This window comes from Cucumis sativus, chromosome 4 (assembly GCF_000004075.3).
Source record: "Cucumis sativus cultivar 9930 chromosome 4, Cucumber_9930_V3, whole genome shotgun sequence".
NCBI lineage: Eukaryota > Viridiplantae > Streptophyta > Magnoliopsida > Cucurbitales > Cucurbitaceae > Cucumis > Cucumis sativus.
The window spans coordinates 23,534,639-23,554,854 of NC_026658.2; the positions used below are offsets into that span (position 1 = coordinate 23,534,639).

General features: G+C 30.6%; 1 protein-coding gene across 1 annotated transcript; it reads right to left on the bottom strand.

The window, feature by feature from the left end:
• Positions 1-1,672: 1,672 nt before the first annotated feature.
• LOC101204864 (uncharacterized protein ycf45) lies at positions 1,673-11,356 on the bottom strand. Its single transcript, XM_011655750.2, has 9 exons — positions 10,708-11,356; positions 9,435-9,649; positions 8,780-8,930; positions 6,328-6,519; positions 5,702-5,864; positions 5,316-5,560; positions 4,340-4,519; positions 3,679-3,801; positions 1,673-2,160 (listed from the first exon to the last, which is right to left on the bottom strand). The coding sequence occupies exons 1-9, from the start codon at positions 11,137-11,139 to the stop codon at positions 1,849-1,851; spliced, it is 2,013 nt and encodes a 670-aa protein (XP_011654052.1). The 5' UTR covers positions 11,140-11,356; the 3' UTR covers positions 1,673-1,848.
• Between the last annotated feature and the right edge of the window lie 8,860 nt (positions 11,357-20,216).

The window sequence follows — 20,216 nt, forward strand, 5'->3', positions numbered from 1 at the left end:
GCAATATTTAATGAATGGGGTATGTCCTACACATTGTTATTGACTTTGACTCTCCAAACAATGTATGAACTTTTCATTTTAAAAATAATTAGAGTTTGACTTTGATTACTAGCCTATCATTTGAACTAAATGCCTAATGATTTGAAGCCTTTAATCCTCACTCATAATTAACTTAAATTAGTGACTAACAAAGAGTGTTTCTCATTTAGTGCAATTTTAGTATGAGACAAACACAACTCAAATCTCTAACATTATTTATCTATTTATTTCTTATGGTGTGACACTAGAATAATAATAATCTAAATATCATGTCAAAAAGAAAAAAGAAAAAAAAAAAGCTTTTTATATATAAAGTTGTTTCATCCTTAAATCCCAAATACATATACTTATCTTCAAATTTTGTTTTTAATGCTTTTGAAAGTTTTAAACTTTAGTGAGTTAAATATTTTGAAAGTCACACTTTGATCCACACAAAAAATAAAAGAACACATTTTTGTATGGTTTAAAATTCATTAGTGATCCAATATAAATAGTAAAAATGCATTAAGTGAAATGATTACTAGTACAAACCAAAAGATCAAAAGGTACAAACAAAAATAATGGCTTATATCCTATATTCTAATATCATGCTTATAAGAAACAACACTTGGATTATACCAAAATAACACTAAGAAATTAGTACTTTTCCACTCTGGCATAATGGATTGTGTAGCTTTTTAGTTTGATATTGTAAAGTTTTAGAAGAAAGAACAATGTTTAAAAGGTAGTGGGTCTTTTTTTTTTCTTCTTCTATGGTTTAGGGCTCTTGTATTTGGGGGGAGAGTGCATAAATGAGAAAATAGTGGGTATAATTTCTATGGGATTGGGGGTTGGTAGACCTTGAAACCTATAATATCATTGTGTGTCCCTACAATTTTCTATTGGACGTTTAATTAAGTTTCATTCAATGTAATTGGTGGAGCTTCCATAAATTTTAGGTATAAATGGACTCAAATAAATAAACAAAGAAATATATATATATATCCCATAATCTTTATAATGGGTATTAGGACATATTTGTTTTGTTTTGATGCATGTACCATTTCTAGTTGTGTTTTTTAAGCCAATCAAATAAATTTAAAGATTCTATGAAAAAAGAAAATCTATCTCACACGAATGTTTGTAAGTGGATGATATGATATGTCTAGAAAAATATTGAAGATTCATTAATCTAACAAGTTATATAAAAAAGTTTTGTTCAAGCTTTACTCATAGACTCTCATAAAGATCAATTATAATGAAAACCAATTATTAGAATTTGTACCTTTAAGCCAATTTTGTGTTGATGAACCAAAATATTAATACTTTGGAGATAGGACGAAGTAATCTTTATACTACAATTCTCTTTGTATCTTATTTTCGTGGGTTAAAAATACTCATGGCGGTAAAAAAGACACTCAAAAATGAAAAATAAAACTCACTTTTGCAATACATATAAAATTAGGTATCAACTGTCGTGCCACATCATCTCAATTCGTCGTATTACATTTTCATTATTTCTATTTAAACAATGAGGAACATATTAACTACTATTTTTCTTGAATATTTTTAAGTGTTGAACCGACTTAGTCTACTACGTACAATTGTTGAGGACATTAGATCCCTACTAGTGGTTAATGACTTGAACTCGATGTGGGTTTTATAACTAGTAATTAAACTATATAACTCCAATGCCAAAGTTTCAATGTCAAAGGAAATTATTCACGCAAATCAAGGTTATGATGAGAATAATGCTACACATTCACTTATAGTTGTAACCTTGTATTTACATGTTTGATACAGGCCAATCTTAATTTAGCCATCTATAAGCTACTCAGGAAGTAAGGGTAACCTGTCCACACTATAGAGAGTTCCATTAGTGTCACCATTGGAACCAATGAAGTCATCGAATTCGGTTGTAGGATCTACTTTTCCCTGTGTTTTTGCATTTTCATCCACATTATTAGCAATCAAGGGTAAGATTCGGAGACGAACATTTGTCTCCATGCCAATTCTCTCTGACTGTAGATGATACTTCCGAATAAGATCCATCTGAAGAGACAGGATATGGGGTGGTCTAGGGAGAAGCTCAACAGACTCTTCTCTTGGGATAACAATCTGCTCAATGGCCATCCTCGCTTCCTGTGATGAAGCAAGCAATTTACAGAATTAAAGTTTGTGTTTCATAGATTAATAGAGTAATATCCAATGAAAGAACAGTAACTGCTATGAGTGTGTAGTGAACTGAACTCATCCATCAAAAGGCTAACTGGAAATTAAAACAGTGCAAGAGAAATCATAAATAGCAAAAATTGATGAAAACAGCTTTCTGCTTTGGGATGATTGTTTTTTGTTTTTTAATTGTATTGAGGGAATTGTAAATAATGCTCTCAAGAACATAATAACCTAACATAAATATTTTACCAGCCACCAAAAGAAACTGCTTTTTCTTTAAACAGCTCTCACACGGTTTGAGAAGAAGGGAGAGACGAATTGGAAGGGCAATGAATAGAGGAGGACGGTAACATATGTGAAAATAAATCAACTAAAAGTTTAATGAATAAAAATTACATGGATTATTAAAAAAAATAATGTAATGTCACATATTGTTCAACTGTTGCAGAATTTTTTTGTCAGAGTCAGTAGTACCAAGCTAAGAATTTTTTTCTTTTTTATTACTTAAACTGCAGGGAGAGGATCCAACCCTCCAACTTTAAGGGAGTAGGCTATGATAATTAATATGATCTAAGCTCAATTTGGCAGCAAGCTAAGAATTGTCCAAGCTAAAAGCAATTATCTATTATGAACTATAACAGCTTAGGCCCATTAAATACCTATTTTAGTTTTTGGTTTTTAAAAATTAAACTTTTTTTAAAATATTCGTGTCTAGACATAGTTTACTCACACCTTGATTAATCTGACAGGACAACCCTTCTGACCCTACAACATTTAGGTGTCAAAGTAACTCGTAGAAAATTAATTCTTACGCAGGTAGCCACCATAAATTGAACCTATGAGCTCTTAGTTAGTTATTGAGACTATGTCTCTTTTTTTATCACCAAGACAACCCATGATGGTTTAAAAATTAAGCTTATTAACACAACATGTTTTGTTGTCAACTTTTTTTAAACATTTTTAGACATCAAACTAAAATTTGAAAACTAAAAAATGTAGGCTTCATTTGGTAACTATTGGTTTTCTCATTTTTACTCTCGATTTCTTACAATGATTTTCATCTTTCTTGAGTTAAATTTTTAGCCAATTTTCAAAATAAAAATAAAATCACAACTTTTTTTAAAAAAATTAAATCGGATTGGTTTTCAAAAACATTGGTATAAAAAATATTTAGTCTTAAATTTTGAAAACTAAAAACTAAAAACCAAATAGTTACCAAGTATAGTTTTCTAAAACTTGATTTTTATTTTTGGAAGTTAGCTTAAGAAGCCAACTTGTTTTTAAGGGGTGGAGAAGACCTCACCAAAAACTGTTTCATGTGATGAAAAAGCATAGTTTCTAGAAATAGAAAACTAAAAACAAAACGGTTAACAATCCTAAATGGTTGGTCTTAAAACTATTAGAGATCAACAAAAACAAAACTCAAATTAAAAAGACCAAAAGTGTAGTATTCACGTTTCAAAGGAAATAAGAGATCAGACATACCTCCAAAGCATCAATCTTCTCCGAGGATCTCATCCTCCCCAATGATTCAAAATCTTCTCCCTCGTCTTCCTGATCAATAATCAGTGCCCTTAAGGCCCTTGTGATATGCACTAGCGAGCCAGTCTACAAGGGTGGAAAATGGAAAAGTACACCATGAGAAAAATAACTTGTTTGAAAGAACTGAAAAGAATGAGAAAGATGATAGCTGATTTGTAGCTTTTGAATAATTTTTTCAAACTACAAAAAATGTGGGGTATAGAGAGTTGAACCTCTTATCTTAAAAATTGACAATTTTTTTTTGTTTGGAACGGAGACAAACTTCTTTTTCTAATATAAAACTCAAGGTACAAGAGACTTATACAATGAGGATAATGGAAAAGCCTAGAGAGTGAGAGAAAAGAGAGGATCAGTGGGTGCATTTGGACATCTCAACTAGGTTGACACTCCCTTGGCACCATCATCATATCTCAAAGAGAAAAACAATGGTCATATAACGACCAAATATAGCAGTACAAACCAGCCAAACTAGACCGAATTTAAATGAAAAATAAAACATAAAAGAAAGGAAACCAAACTAAATCAAATACACTGGAAATCTAAAACACGTTGTGCTGATAATATTAATACCCATTCTAGCTTGTAAATCTGGAAATATCAATACCTTAACCACGTAAATGGGTATGTCATGAGATTTTGCAGCAGCTTGAATCCCAGCATTCTTTTTAAGCTTGGGCTGCAAGGCAAAAAGCGCATCTGCTTCACTGATATTATCAGTAAAATGGATGGCCACATCATTCATCCTTAACTGCTTGAATCCTTGGATCACACTTGCTTCTAATACCTAGAATAACTGCACATGTAGTAAGTTCCACAACCAACAGCTACTCCCTCAACCCTAAAAATATACGGTATGCTGACAAGAGATGATACATGGTGTAGCCTGTTCCACAACAAGGCAACACAACACAATATAGATCTTTAATCTATATTGAACCTACATAATTCTTCACGGTTCCAAACAAAAAGATCTAATAAGTAAAAGAAGGGTTAAAAAACCACTTTTTGTCCATGAAAGCAACAATTTCATCCTCTTACTTTTAACTTAAAATTATAATTTGATCCATACTGTGAAAAACGTCGTCAAAATTAATTGTCATTTTTTATAATGGAAATGACTTAGCATTTGTTATTGGTATACGCATGTGATCTCTAATCAATTGATCAAGCTACGCATGTGAGAAAACTCATTGAACCTGAACAATATTTTTCACCATAACAATTTGTTTGTTTCAAATTTTAAAATCTCTTAATCAAATTGTTACTTGCTAAAGTTACGAGGAGTTAAATTATTACAAAATTGAAGATCAAAGGACCTAGATCATTATCAACTAAATTTTAAAGCCTAAATTGTTACTTCTACGAAAGTTTAGAAACTAAAAACGTTTTTCACCCTAAAATATCAAATTGACTCAACATGTGAAGTAGCATGACAGAAATCCAGCAAAATGCTAAAAATAACTAGCAAAAACAACTTTGAACTTACAAGTGGCAATTTTTAGAAACAACAGAGATTATCAAATCTGAGTATGAAACAGATAATTGGGTTCATTTGTCAGAATTGAAAGATCGAATCTTACCCCATAAACAAACAGATAAAGTGGAAATTTTCCTTCATCTTCTTCAGATGATTCTCCTGCAGTTGGAAGGACCTCAAAAGACATCTCACTGGGCGCCTGACCACTTTGCTCATAATACGTATCAGATACACTAACTGGAGCGTCATCCTTATTCTGGGCGATAGTGGATATGGAAATATCACTTTGCATGGTTTCTTTCTCTTCCGTAGAATTTATCTTTCGAACTTCAACATTAGGATAACGACCTTCACAAAAGAAGTGATGATAAGCTGAAAGTGGTAGCTTCATGCTGCTTCAAAGTTTCAGATTAATTGAAGTTGAACGAAAATTTAAAAAATAAAAAACAAACAGACAGGAGTTTTTAAGAAACAATAACAATTGTTTACCACAAAGAACTGCGTCAACAGTTGCATCAAGGCTACGATGAACTCTCAACTCAGTCTTTGATATGATTTCTACCCCACAAGCAAATGTTGAAGGTCCTTTTCTTTCCAGCACAGTCTTTTGAACACGTCTCCGGCTTGCTTCCTCATCCCCAAGAGTTACACTCTATAAAATTTTGATTTATTACCAACTGAATGGACTGAAAACTGAAAAGCTTTAAGTACCAAAGAAATATAAAAAACTAAAGTTCATAACGTCATAAATTAACACTCAACCTTTTAGAAGTACTGCCAATATACTATTTCCCCTCTCATCCTAAACATCAAGATTCAGCGGTAAAGAACGCCAATTAATTAACACAATTAGAGAATGTGAGAAACCAACTAAATTAATAGGGAATTAACACTCAACCACCAACAATAAGGCAGAGAAGTAGATAGGTCCAATGCACTGGGAATAAAAATAAATTTTAGAAACTGCGAGCTTTAAGACAAGAAATTGGAGAGTCTAGATTCCATTTCAAATCTCTATCTTTTGCAATATTTTATTATTAAGCATTTGTTTAAATATTCATTACCTAAAGTACTTGAATCATCAAAGAAAATGCAGTGAGGTAAGAGCAGATCACCTGTATTCCTCCAACAAGCATCTCCAGTAAAGGATTCATGATAAGATTTTCAATTGTAACTCCATGAGCAGTCGCTACTAACTGAATTCCACGTTGGGCTATGGTGCTGGCAGCCATGGCTTCAAGTTTTGTGCTTATTTCATCTATAATAATTACTTGAGGCATATGGTTTTCAACTGCTTCAATCAAAACCTGATAAAAAGGAAAATGTAAGAGATCAATAAACATGAATAAGATGGATGAAATTCCAATAGTCATTACTGTACCAAACATATGAATTAACAGCACAAATGAAATTTTTCTGTGTCGCCAGAAAGCGTATATGTCCATATTGAGGGTATAAATTCAACAAAAATTAATTTTCCATCAAGCTTCAATTATCTTTTGATTTATCTCAACCAGATCGTGTATAAACATACCATCTCTAAATAGAAGAGAGTGTGCAACTTGTTTTTGACACACCCGAATACAATATATTTGGTGATGATGAAGGACCTTTGTGCTTCGCCATACCTTATCCGTGACCTCTTACTGGTCAAATAAATGGACCACTTCAAAAGTAAAAGTTACCCAACAAGTTTCAAATTGTCAACCTGATTTGGTTTTGGCCAAAGTTTAACATTCATTGAGAAAAATGAAAGAATGTACAAGGATCAATGAATGAATATACAAGGGCACATAAAAAAAACTATAAAAAACAAGCCCAGAAAAAGAGACCACAAACTACTTACACAAGTAGGCTTCAATCCAAAAGAATGAGACCAATATGGTAATTACAAAAAGTCCAATTAATGGATGCCCACATGGGAGCAATAAACATCACACCCTCCCACATCTCTTCCAAAAATCTGTCAACCGGCAACCCCTCTAAAAATTCTAATATCATTCTCAACCCAAAATCTTCACAAAATAGCAAAAGAACAAGTCTGCTACAACACTCTACCTAGTACCCGTATCCAGAAAGGGAAGTTCCTAAGGATCTCAATCATAGAGCAATCCTTTTTATGCACCAACATAATCCCAAAGAAGCTAAAGAACTCCGAAGGGAATCAATGATCTAGATCTTTCGCATGCCACCTACAAAAGAACGCACTATTGTGGCCGTAACACAAGAAAATTGCTGCTGGATATGGTCCTAGACATTCACTCTCCCATGCAAAACTTCTCATGCAAAGAACTTCACTTAGATATTATTAACTTTCAGAGAGGGAGGGGGAAAAAAGTAAGCTCCCTAATAGGAGCAAAGGAACTGAGAAAGACCAACAAGAGAAACCCTCAAAAATTAGGATCCTAAAAATTTATCTTGAAGACTACACTGCTAGGCCTCCTATTATTACTTATAGTAGAAAAAATAAAGGGAAAAACAGAATTACACGTGGAGCATTGAGAGAGGAAAAAGGGCAGGACCATTCCTCAGTGGGGCCCATTAGTTAGTTAGGATAAATAGAAGACGAAGGAGAGAGAAAGGCATCGAAGATAATTTCTGGAAAGGAGGAGGCTGCTTATCCTTGCGAGGAAAGAAAGCAGAAGGGTCCAGGTTTTATTGTTTGATCTTGCTTTTGGTTTATGATATTGTGGAGTCTAATGTTTGTTTGTAGTTCCTTTTACGTAAGATGATGATCTGCTGTGATCTGGGATTTTAATAGTGTTTTGAGTCTTGTATTGTGTTTTGTTGAAGAACTTTATATTGTAATTTGTGGAGGTAATTCAATATATATAAAGATACATCTGTAGTATCTTTACATACACCTTATTTTTCTTCTCTTCCTATAGTCCTTAATTACTTCCTTTGCAGGTCAACACGTCATCTAAAACTTGCCTACCTGCATTGAAGGTTCTAGCATAATGGATATAGTACCAAGGAGACCTTATTAAGTTTATCAGTAAAGTTTTTGCAATTATCTAATGCAGACTGGTCACATGGCTTATTGGCATGAAGCCATGAACTCTTTTACTTTGCTGCCTTTGCCTTTTCTGAGAATTGGGCACACACAAGTTTCATTCATGGCTGAATCTATAATCTACCTCTCACAAAACTTTGCAAAAGACTTTCTCAACGTATGTTAGGTACCTAGATAGGAATATTAGTTCATACTAATATTAAGGGATATATTGGTCATTAGATGAGGCTATTTTGTAGAGTGATCTAGGGCTGAGGTGAGAGCACTCATGAGGGAGGTTCCAAGTTCCTTTATACTTGGATTATATTGCAGTTTCTTTTTTTAAATTCCTGATATATTTTAGATCTTGATTCTTGTTAGGAAGTATCCTAACAATTTCCTTCTTCAAATCTTCCCAATTATCATGTTAAAAGGTTATTGTGAAACCATCAAGTCAGAGAGCCTTATTTCTGTAAAACTCGAAAACCACCATGCCTGTCAAAGTACGTATCTAGAAAGGAATTCTTGTTGGTTCACAGAGACAATTTCAGTAATTGAGTTACACATCATACCTTATGTTGCATATCAGAATCTGGAACTTGCATTCGACGAGCATTACCAATTCCTGCATGAGGTATATCACCATCGCCACCAATCTCATTGGAGGTGTCGACAATCATTACACGCTTCTTGAAATCATTAGCAAGTATCCTAGCTATTTCCCTACAAAAGTGTCACAGGGAGTTTACTCTAAATTTTTTTAATTGGAGACTTTCAAGTTGCCACCGAGTTGAGGTGAAATGCTAACGTGCCAGAAATATGATTGAAACAAAAATATTCTAGTCAGGGGCTAAGGCTACTGTAACCCTTAAAATTCGACTAGTTTGCACAGGGGGTTGAAAATGCTTTTATATTGCTCATGCCTCTAGGAGTGTAGGCAGCAATTTAACTTGCAAGATAGCGGAAGTAATACAACTTACAAAAATGTGCTTATCTCAAAATATTTAAAATTTTGAATTACTTACCTATCCCCAGGTAGATCCAAACAAGGATTTTCACAGAAAAAAAAAAATCATGAATTATCTCTAATTTAAATTGTCTGAACATTTATAAGGAACTCTGTTTCTGAAACATGTTTCTACAAATTACAGTGTTTCCTTTTTCAAAATCTCTAGCACTCTAAGAAATATTGTATATGTAGATGTACAAAACTAAAAGTTTACTAACCTGATAATTGTGGTTTTTCCTACCCCTGGAGGTCCAATGAGCAACAAAGAAGCCCCATCTTGAATCAAATCCCTCAGCAAGATAGCACTTCCTGATATAGCTCGACCCACACGACAAGTTAGACCAATAATTACACCCTTCCGATTTCTGATGGCACTGATACGATGCAATGTCCTACTAATGCCAGCTCTATTGTCAATGGCAAAGTCACCAACCTGCAATGCATTTGTACAAAGATCTTGACATGGTTTTTATTTTTAAGTGATTAAGACTTCTACTTTGATTGACTCAGCCATATGAGTTAAACATTTTATCTTCTTACACGAGTAATTGTTGGAGGATTTGAATCCAAGATAAGTCTTTTTTTATACGCATTGATCTTTTTGAGTTAAATTGCTACTTTCTACTATGTTCGATTAATAGTGTGATGCACTTTGCTCACTCTGTTAGTCCAAGATGGAGAATTTAGTTGGTTTCGTTCATAGGTTTCAACTTGCTCGATATAAAATTGATATTTTGATACAACACCATGAATGTTACCTAAATAGAACTAATGATGGTAAAGGAGCTACGTAACAACAGTTATATCTCATATACTTTGTAAAATGAAGTCTACATTTGCACTACAATGATATCCAATAGACTCTGTTAGGAATAATATGTACACACATTATTGTAGGTAAACTTTTCAAATAGCATACCAACTCAATTCCATCTTTTCTTCAAATTTGGATAGTGGTTTAACGTGGAGTCTAAGTCATCCATCATAAAAACTGAATTTTTTACAATGAGTTGATAAACCTACCATCAACCAATGAATTAACAATCCTGTCTGAACTTTAGAGAAAACCCAGTTACCAACTGACCTTCCACCAATTAATCGGCGGAACAGTTAGAGATTCAAAGTTTCATAACCCTCAAGGCCTTCATCTCGTCAAACACAACTTTCCTCCGGTCCAACCCAGTTGAGATTTTAATACTACAGACATGAATTAGAACAGAAAACTCCTAGTTTCTCTATCTTATTTAGAGAATATTGACGAGACATTTCTGGTACCAAGTTAGATTAACGCTCTAGTCCACAAGGTCGCCATTTAGAACCAACTTTAGAACTAAAATTGGAAGAGTTCAAGCAATATAGGTATTGGGATGGTAAATTGAAATTGTATTGAACTTTTAACTTCCCAGACAAACAATCAAACAGGACGTGGGCAATCTTATCGAAATAAACAAACAAACAAACACACGAACGTGAACGAAGAGCCGAACATACCTTGGAAGTAGCATGGCGTAGATCATCAACAGTTACTAGAGAATCCGAGAGCAGGAAATCTCCCGTAGGAAACCGAGCCAGTGGTTTCCTTCCCAAATCCAAGACCACTTCAATAAGCTGGTGACACTCCTCATGCTCCCTTATTCTGCGCCGCATTTCTTCAGGTAAAAGCACCAACAATCGGTCCAATTCATCATCGAAATCTTCATCAGAGGGAGAAAATCCAAGGGAATTCGAAGAATACAAACATAATTGTCGACACCCAGATGGCCGATTGGCGAGAAAATGAGAAATCGATGGTGGTTGAGGAAATAGTTGAAGTGAGAAGTGGGATTGGAGTTGAAATTTGGGAAAAGGAGCTTGAAATTTGAACTGAGTTGTTGGAGGAAGAGGAAGAAGAAGAAGATGGTTGAAGTGTGTAAAGCTAAGCATCTGTTAATGGCGGGAAAAGTTGAAACCGTTGTCTGGATTTCAACTTCCCTCGAAAGATAATCCAATAGTTCTTCTTCAGATTGTCATTCCCCAATAAGTTCAAATCCTGTGGGTTTTGTTTGTAGTTTTTCTATTGTAAACTCCGATACTTCCTTTCAGTTCTAATGTATCTGATCGGAAGAGTTCTCAATTCTTTGTAGCCACAGACATGTGATAGTTTGATAGATAGATTGATCAACGTGAGATTTTTTTTTGTTGGACAAATTATTGTTTTAGTATGTTATAAATTTTTGTTCGAAACTCTCTAAGATTTTGTAAAATTTTATGCAAACAATCGCACCCTTGCTCCCATCTCACTTACAATAATGAGTTGGATCTTACATTTGTATTAAATATAAAACGAGTCATATCCATAATGTTGTCAAGATAATGTATTCAGCCTTATCCCTATACTATAGAACATTTAAGTTGATCTCGAATATCGATTCTTGTATGTTTCTATATACGGTTCAATACTCATCACACATTTATTAGATTTAGGTTATTAAGACAAAATTAGTAATATAATCAATAACATTTATTGAAATAGTAATAATAACACATTATTAATATCGTTCAATGGATTATATTTACAATCTACGAATTTTATGATATAAAACCCAACAAATGTGAAGCATGAAAACCTGAATTTGTACTTCAATTATGCCCGACAATTGATGGAAAAATTCGACAACATAATACTGAACATGTCCCTAGAGTAGAAAATAAGAGGGCATATGCATTGGCAACAATGGGTTATGATGTTAATCGAGTCCGAATGTGAGGAAATGAATGTGACATCAATCAATTTGATTGACGTAGAAGATTGGCGTCAACCCATTATAGACCATCTCGAACATGAAAAGTTTCTAAAGGAATTTTGTCATAAAATCGAGGTACGAAGAAGAGTCGGTCCCTTCATTTATTACAAGGAAATTTTATATCGTCACTCTCTTTAAGGGCTACTTATTTGATATCTTTTGGAAAGAAAGGGTTAATAAAAGCTATAGATAGAGCACATTCGGGTGTCTATGGGACACATCAATATGGATCAAAGTTTCAGTTCCAGATAAGAAGAATGAGCTACTATTTACCTAATTAAGATGATTCAAGTTTCGATGGAGTAAGTAAAAAAGCTTGTCAATACCATGTAAACTTCATACACCAACCTCTAGAACCTTTGCATGCAATTAGACATCCTGAACTTTCAAGGATTGGGGAATTGATCTAGTTGGTCCCGTTACACCAAAGCCATCACACTATTTCTCAAGGTAGGTTGAGGTCATTGTCCTGAAAAAAGCCACGAAGGAAAACGTAGCAAATTTTATTTAACGTAAATCAACCAAAAGAAAGTTAAGATTAGATTACCTCTTAGATCGAAGATCTATAAGTAAGATTTGGAAATCTTGTTCTAAATTGAGTCATTCCACCATCAAACTTGATCAAGATCAAATTGAATGACTTGTATGCATTCTATCACAAAAATTGCAAATAAGGAAAAACTCTCAAAATGAGATTCAAATTGAATTCGTTAAAAGTCTTGTGTTTACAAATGAAAGGATAAAAGCATTATATAACCCTGAAAAGGTTTTATCATAATTAATGAAAATACCAAAAGTCTTTAAAACATTAACTAATCTTTTTATCTTTCAATCACTAATTTCCAACCATCATCTTTAATACTAAGTTATTAATGGTAGTTACTCTATCTTGTTAAATTAAAACAAATGAAAATTCAATAAAAAATGTTCTTCAAATCGTTGGCTTCAAGAAAGCTTAATGTCGACCCCATAGTCAACGTCAATCAAGAAAACCACCTTCAAATCTCCAAATGGTCCTTCGTCTCTTGTATTAGTACATGGCATATGAAATTCACGGTGAACATATCATATCTATTATTGTACATAAAGAATAAATGATAAATCTTGTAATTGGTCACTCTGAAACAAGTGGAACACTATGATTCACATCAAAACTCGCTTTTGTACATTTTTTTATTGATTAAATTTCAAAATATGAAATTTGTATATCAAACTTTTTATTAGTCATAATTTTAGTATTCTTAAAATTTTAGACTCATTTCTTATTTAGTTACTTGTTTTTAGACACGCATTTTATTTACTTTTATCATTATTTTAGTATTACATTGAAATTAATGTAATTTTAATTCTCTTTCTAATTTTTACTTGGAGAAGTCCTTGAGAAATGTTTAATAAATGTTAACAAAAAATATTTAAAAATCTCATAAAATATTTTAAAATGCATAAAAAAATGGTTGTATTAGATTTTTGTTCTTTTAAAAAATTGTTTTTATTACTGATTGAACTACAAAATTTAAAGTTTTTCACCATGTTAATACGTCTAATACAACATCTTAGACATGCAAATCAAGAATTCATGATCAAATATATATTTTATAAAGTTCAAGAACTATATATGACACAAAGTTAGAAGTTAATTTACTAAAATTTTACCTGTATAAGTTGGATCCTCCAACATAAAATTTTGGATATGTCATTGTTAATAAATTACATTTGGTTTGACGATATTTTATGATTTGAATATTATATCGATGCATCTAAATTTAATTTATATAAACTCGTATCTTTCCCCATAACACTTAGTACAAAGTTTGAGAATCTCTCAACAATCCTCCTATAGAATCGCCCTATGCCATCAATCTTCGACCCCTTGTGCAGTTATTAAACACATCAACATGTGCGTTGCCCTATGTATCAATGAAAGTTTAATACCGTAATTAAGAGGTGACTAAGTGAACTTATGGACCGGGCTGTTGACACCCTAATCGGGCTAACTTAATCATTCACTTTGTTGGGCCTCAAATGAGCCCAATTGGTTTTAAGAGACTGACTTTCAATCCCAAGCCTTTTTATTCTTTGTCGTTTTATCTTTCTTCCTATATATTTATGAGATAACTGCAAAATAATACAGTAAAGTTAAAAAATAGTAAATTTTAAAAATAATTTGATTTTTAGCGAAATTGCATAAAGTATATATATATATATATATATATATATATATATATATATATATATATATATATATATTTTATTTATTTTAATTTTCAACCGATTTTACCCATTGAATAACTATTTTTTCACCTTTTGTTTTTTAATTACGTTAATATTCATATTTATTTTAATTAAACATTTTATTCTGTTTGTGGCGTTTTATTTTCAATCATCCTTGCTATGCATATATGAATCAAGAAGTATACTATGTGTTTATACATTTTTTTGTAGGATAATATATGTTTTATATATACGCTATATTTGCATGATAAAAATAATGAGACCAAATACCATACAGTCACAAATATAGTGTATTTGCAAACTGCAACCAATTTTGAAAAATATGAACTAATTTATGATATTTTACCAACATGAACTTAGCTCAACTGACACCTGTATGTTCTTGTGGACAAGAGGTCCGGGTTCAAATCCCCACTCCAACATTTATTACAATACCTTTGAAAAAAAATTAAAAAATTAATGATATTTTCGGTATTAGCAAGTTTTCCCCAATATTTTTTAAATATATGCCTATAAATTCATAACCAATTTTAAAGGTTTATGTGAACAATTGTATTTGGCATTTGAGGGATTGTTTCATTTACTTATTTTTCTAGTTTTTATGTTTTGCTATTTTGTCAAAGTAAAAGTCATAATTTGTCATTCTTCTTGACAACCCTATATTTATTTACCTTTCTTTCCATTTTTTCAAACATTCCCAAATAATAATTGTTGAAGGCAAAATTTAGATAAAAAGATCCACGTACCTTGTTTTTTCATGTAAACTTTGATGCACAAGTTAGTATTTAACGAATGGTCAAAACAAAATCATAGTGAGACAATCTAGGCTCAAAATCTAAATGGAATTAAGAAATGCAGTTTTAAGCTAACCAATAGAACTTTGAACTACAGCCGTCGAAGAGTGACCCTTTGGAGGGATTGCATCGATCTCTTTGACCCCAACCCCTTTCCTTTCGTTAGTCATTTTCCTTTTTTGACCTATTTGCTTGATTCTCACATTTCTCTAGTTCTTGTGATGATTATCCTCTCGACTTCATTTCCACTCAATTCCATTCTCCCTAGCTCTTAATTATTGGATTAAAAATAACTAATATCAATGATAAATATCTAAATGATGATCTCCATTTTTAAAAAATTAAACAGTACTTTTCCTACGTAATTATGGTTTTAAAACCATATACTCGAGTATAAGGTGTTGTGAGTCCTAATCACATTTCAAAAAAAAACTTTAAAAAGTTGTACGAAAAATATCAAATAATTTCGTTTGTTTGTAAAGTTGAAATTAAAAATGTCAATTTGATGGACCATTTACATAGACAATGACTAGATGAGTATGTATTTTGTCACATACATAACAAATGTATAAATTATTTCATTTTATTATGATTATTACTTTCTTAAATTAAATATATATATATATATAACTTTATTTCATTTAATTATTATTTTTCTATATAACAAAAAAAAATATCTGTACTTTATTTTACTTTTTAGTGGAAAGCCAAAAAATAAGGCCAAACTGGAGAACGACTATTCATTCGATAGCCATTTATCCCATGTGTTAAAAAGCCTGTGCTTTAAAATCACTCATCAATCAATTTTCATCTCATTTTTATTTTCCAATTTAACTCTTTTAATGAAAAAGACAAAGTGATAAATAACAATAACACCAAAAAAAAAAAAAAATTGAAATAATATCGGTGATATCATATACACAAACATTGGGTAAAAATGATTAAAATCTTGAACCTTAGTAATTAAATCAATTTTGACTCTCTTAATTAAAACTTTATTTGAAATTTGTCGCAATAATTATCAAATCTTGTGTGTATAACTTGACCTTGCAACAAAGACATGAACTATAAAGTTCATACATTATTGAGAACCTTTTTTTTTCTTCTAGTAAGTGCATGGGTCCCAACGTTATCCACCTATGTTCTATTTCAACTAAAAAATAGAACTACGTGAAAATGGAATTAGAAATTGACTAATTTTGCATGCCCGATAATTATTGTTGATATTTCTTTGGAAGAAACCAACACTTGGATGGTAAATAAAAACAAACAATGATTTGTATGTGACAATGTCATTGGTTTTGTAGTGATAAAAGCCTTTATTTTTAGTATAATGAATGAAAGTAAGGAGATTGGAACCTTCTACGAATTATGTAAATTAATGACGAGCTAAATTTGCGTCGACATTATTTAAATGTACTTAGAGAAATTATGTATATTCATGCAGCCTATTTCTTATATTTTATTTTTAATAATTTTGATTTTAGTCTTTTTTTCTTTTGAGATATCATTTTAATTTCAGCTAAACTAATCTTATATAATTACCTAATTAATGCATGATTTTGGTTCGATGGAGATTGGTGGAATAAACATTATTATACAATTAATTAAAGAAAGCAACATTATAATTGTACAATTGAAAGCTTATCTTTAAATATTAGAGAATAATAATGATAATGCTGAAAATCAATGAAACGTCTTGTAATCAATTTGACTTAGGAGTCTGATCAAGTTTTAATTTCTTGTATTAGTTGGAGAATATATCTTTATTTATTTGATTTTATTATTTTATTTTGAAAATTTATGATGGAGAATAAAATTACACAACAATCGAAAAATAAATTAGAAAACATCTACAAATAGAGCCAAAAAAACCGAGGATTCATAAGAAAAGATCAAATCATGAATCACACTTTTTTTTTAAGACATTCCGTGACTTTGTCCGTTAAAAAAAATACATAATAAAAAATTAAAGAAGATAAAAAAAAAGAAGAAGAGAGAATTGTATAGTTTTTACACTTAATCTGAACAATATGGAGTCCTTGTATATATAGGGACTAGTCAGAAACATATAAATAATAAAAAATTCAATAAAAAATTAATAATTAAATAAAATCACACCTTACCATTTAATAAAAAATATTATTATTTTATTTCTCACCTTACACGTCATGTCCGCTGGATAGTGCATAGGAAGATCGTCACATCCACATTTTTGTTATTCTCTCCACTATTCTAAAACATAGGTATCCTAGACATTATTATTATTATCATTATTGTATAATGCATTACAATTACCTATGTATATATATAAATAGAGAAAGAGAGAGAGTTGAGATATATATTATATACCATTTATTAATTAATGTACTCAAATTTTATGTTCATATTTTTATTTTAAAAAATAAAAGTAACTTATTTAGATAAATTATATTGCTCTGGATTTGCTTGTGACACGTCTACAATACAAAATCTCACCAAGATTTCAAACATAGTTAACTCATAATTAAAAACATCTTAGAGTAACTAATAAAGAACCAAATTTAAAAAGTTGATATATATTAATTAATGAATCCATTATCATTTGAAAAAAAAAATGTTAACAATCCACAAGTTAAATTAATTAAGAATATCAACAATCTTTGGAGCCATTAATGAAAACAACAAAAGTCATAATATTATTCCATAATTTAGAACTTTGAGAATTTGTCATAATCAAAACGAAATTTTTTATTTTCCAAAACTTTATATTTAATAATTTCCCCAACTAATACACTATTTATATATTTATATAGTTTGGCTGCGCATTATATATTATAAATTATAATAATTTTTTTCTGAGTCCAATCATTGGTCCAAATCAGATTCTCATTTATTTATTACACAATAATTCTGCCAAATCCAATATTCATCTATTTATTTTATAATTCGTACAATTTTATTATAATCCTAAATATCTTATCTCTATTCACCAATCAATACGTAGATAATTATTAATATTTTTTAGGAATAAGCCTCCCCCGTATTATACGATAAAAAGAAAATTCAAAACTCAGATAATTAACCCAAGAGATTTTTGTTTTTAATACACATAATATTAATATTAATAATAAGTTTATTGTTCTTTTTAAATTAAACTAAACAATACGTATTTTTAAGACTTTCAGTTGTCATGGATGACGTACTCTTTTTTTTTTTTTTTCTGAATTATTGAAGATTATGGACCTTTCTTCTTTATTGAAGCAGTGGAAACAAAAATAATAATGCATGGTTTCAAATATTATAATAAAGAAACAAATTTTAGTTTATATGATTAAGTAATTGAAAAGGAGGTTTGTATGTTTAAGTAGTAAATTTAATATTTTAAAGCTTTTTTAACGTCGAGTTTTAAGATTATTGTCATTTAAATGTGATATGTCAGTTTATTCATATCTTATTCTAAACTTGGAGTATTGTATTGATAATTTTAAAATATGAAAAGCAATTAAATGTAATACGAGTGACGTTTTACGACATATTTTTCATGCATTGCTATAAATGATATTTTACCGACAAAAGTTACTTGCGCCACTACAACTTTATCATAAGAAAATGTGATTTTTTTTAATAGTTCAATTAAATTCACCATCTTTTAAAAACAAATCAAAGTCCATAGAAAGAAAGAAAAGTTATGGAGTATAGTTAGGATTACATTGGTTAACACCTTTTTTTTTTCTAATCGTGTTTAATTTGTCATTTTTCTTATATTTTTCATATCATGTTGGTGCAACAAATATTCTTTCGGTAAGTTTCAATCAAATTGAAATGTTTAGTATAACTCAAAATTATTTCTCTATAACGAGAGTTTGAGCTGAAAGCTTCACAGTTAAACACAACTTGATTTTAGTTAATAGCACTTAAATAAAAATTGAAGAAAGAAAGAAAATATGATATTGAATATTTGATTGTTATTGTTATTTGAATATTTGATTGATCTATAAAATTTAATACTTAGATTTTAATTTATCTTTCGTAAACAGGTGCTTGATACAAACATAACAACACTAGAAAACAATACTACGAACAAAATTTAAAAGTTTATAATATAGAGACAAAAAGAAATACGAATAAATTGGAAAGCCATGCTAGAGACAAAAATTTAAAGCTTACAGTGATATTATACATTCCAATAATTCAAAAGTCTATGCGATAAAGTTAAAAATTAACAAATCTATTAGATAATAATTTGGGAGTTCACAAGTCTTTCATATATTATGTAATTTGTGAGTTAAAAGGTATTCTAAAAATTATTAAATTTTGAACAAAAATAAAAATATTTCAATGTAATTCGATGACTTAAAACATATTTGGCTTAACTTTTTTAATGTTTATTTTTTTTTAAAAAAAAAAGCAATTGATTTTGAGAAAATTTGAAGTATTTTGATAGTCACTATCGGAATCTTTCAGAAAATGGATTCCTATTAAAAGAGTGTATAACCGCATGGATAAGCTCACACTAACCCGTCAATTTTGGATCCAATTTGGAGTTTTAGGTATCGGAAAGGAATTGAAATATAATAATACCGATTCATACAGATACGTAAGAAAAGGTTGTCTATTGATTCAAACATTGTACCTGCAGGATAGGAATAGAGAAAGAGGAAAAAAACGAAGATTTCACATAGTACTTTTGATTGAAAAATCAATATGATTTATTTTGTACCTTTTGCTCAATGAAAAACGGGTGAGATTCTATAGGATCAAACCTATGGGGCTTAAGAAATGATCGAAGGGAATAAAAAAAAGAAGAAAAAAAAGAGAGGGAAAAATAAGTAAATAAAAATGACGTAGAAGAGCTCATATTCCAAATGAACGAAAATATGACTAAATTGGTCTCGGTCACTCTTCCAGACGGAATGGAAGAAGGGAGGAGATTCTCGAACGAAGAAAAGAATGCAATGATTTCGCAACACGTTTCAATTTTTATTTTAAAATAGTTAAAAGTTTTAATAGTTAATCGAAATCACTTCCAAATTACTTCCTAACCAAAAAATTTACGAATTCTTAAACAAATTTCATTAGTGTAAAAAACAATAGAAACAAAACCAAAATGAAATTATTAACATTTTCTTTGGGGCTATTTTTAAATATTGCAAAAAGTTCAAAAAAATTTAACCAAATTCTTTTAGTTTTTTAAAGTTTTGATGGTATG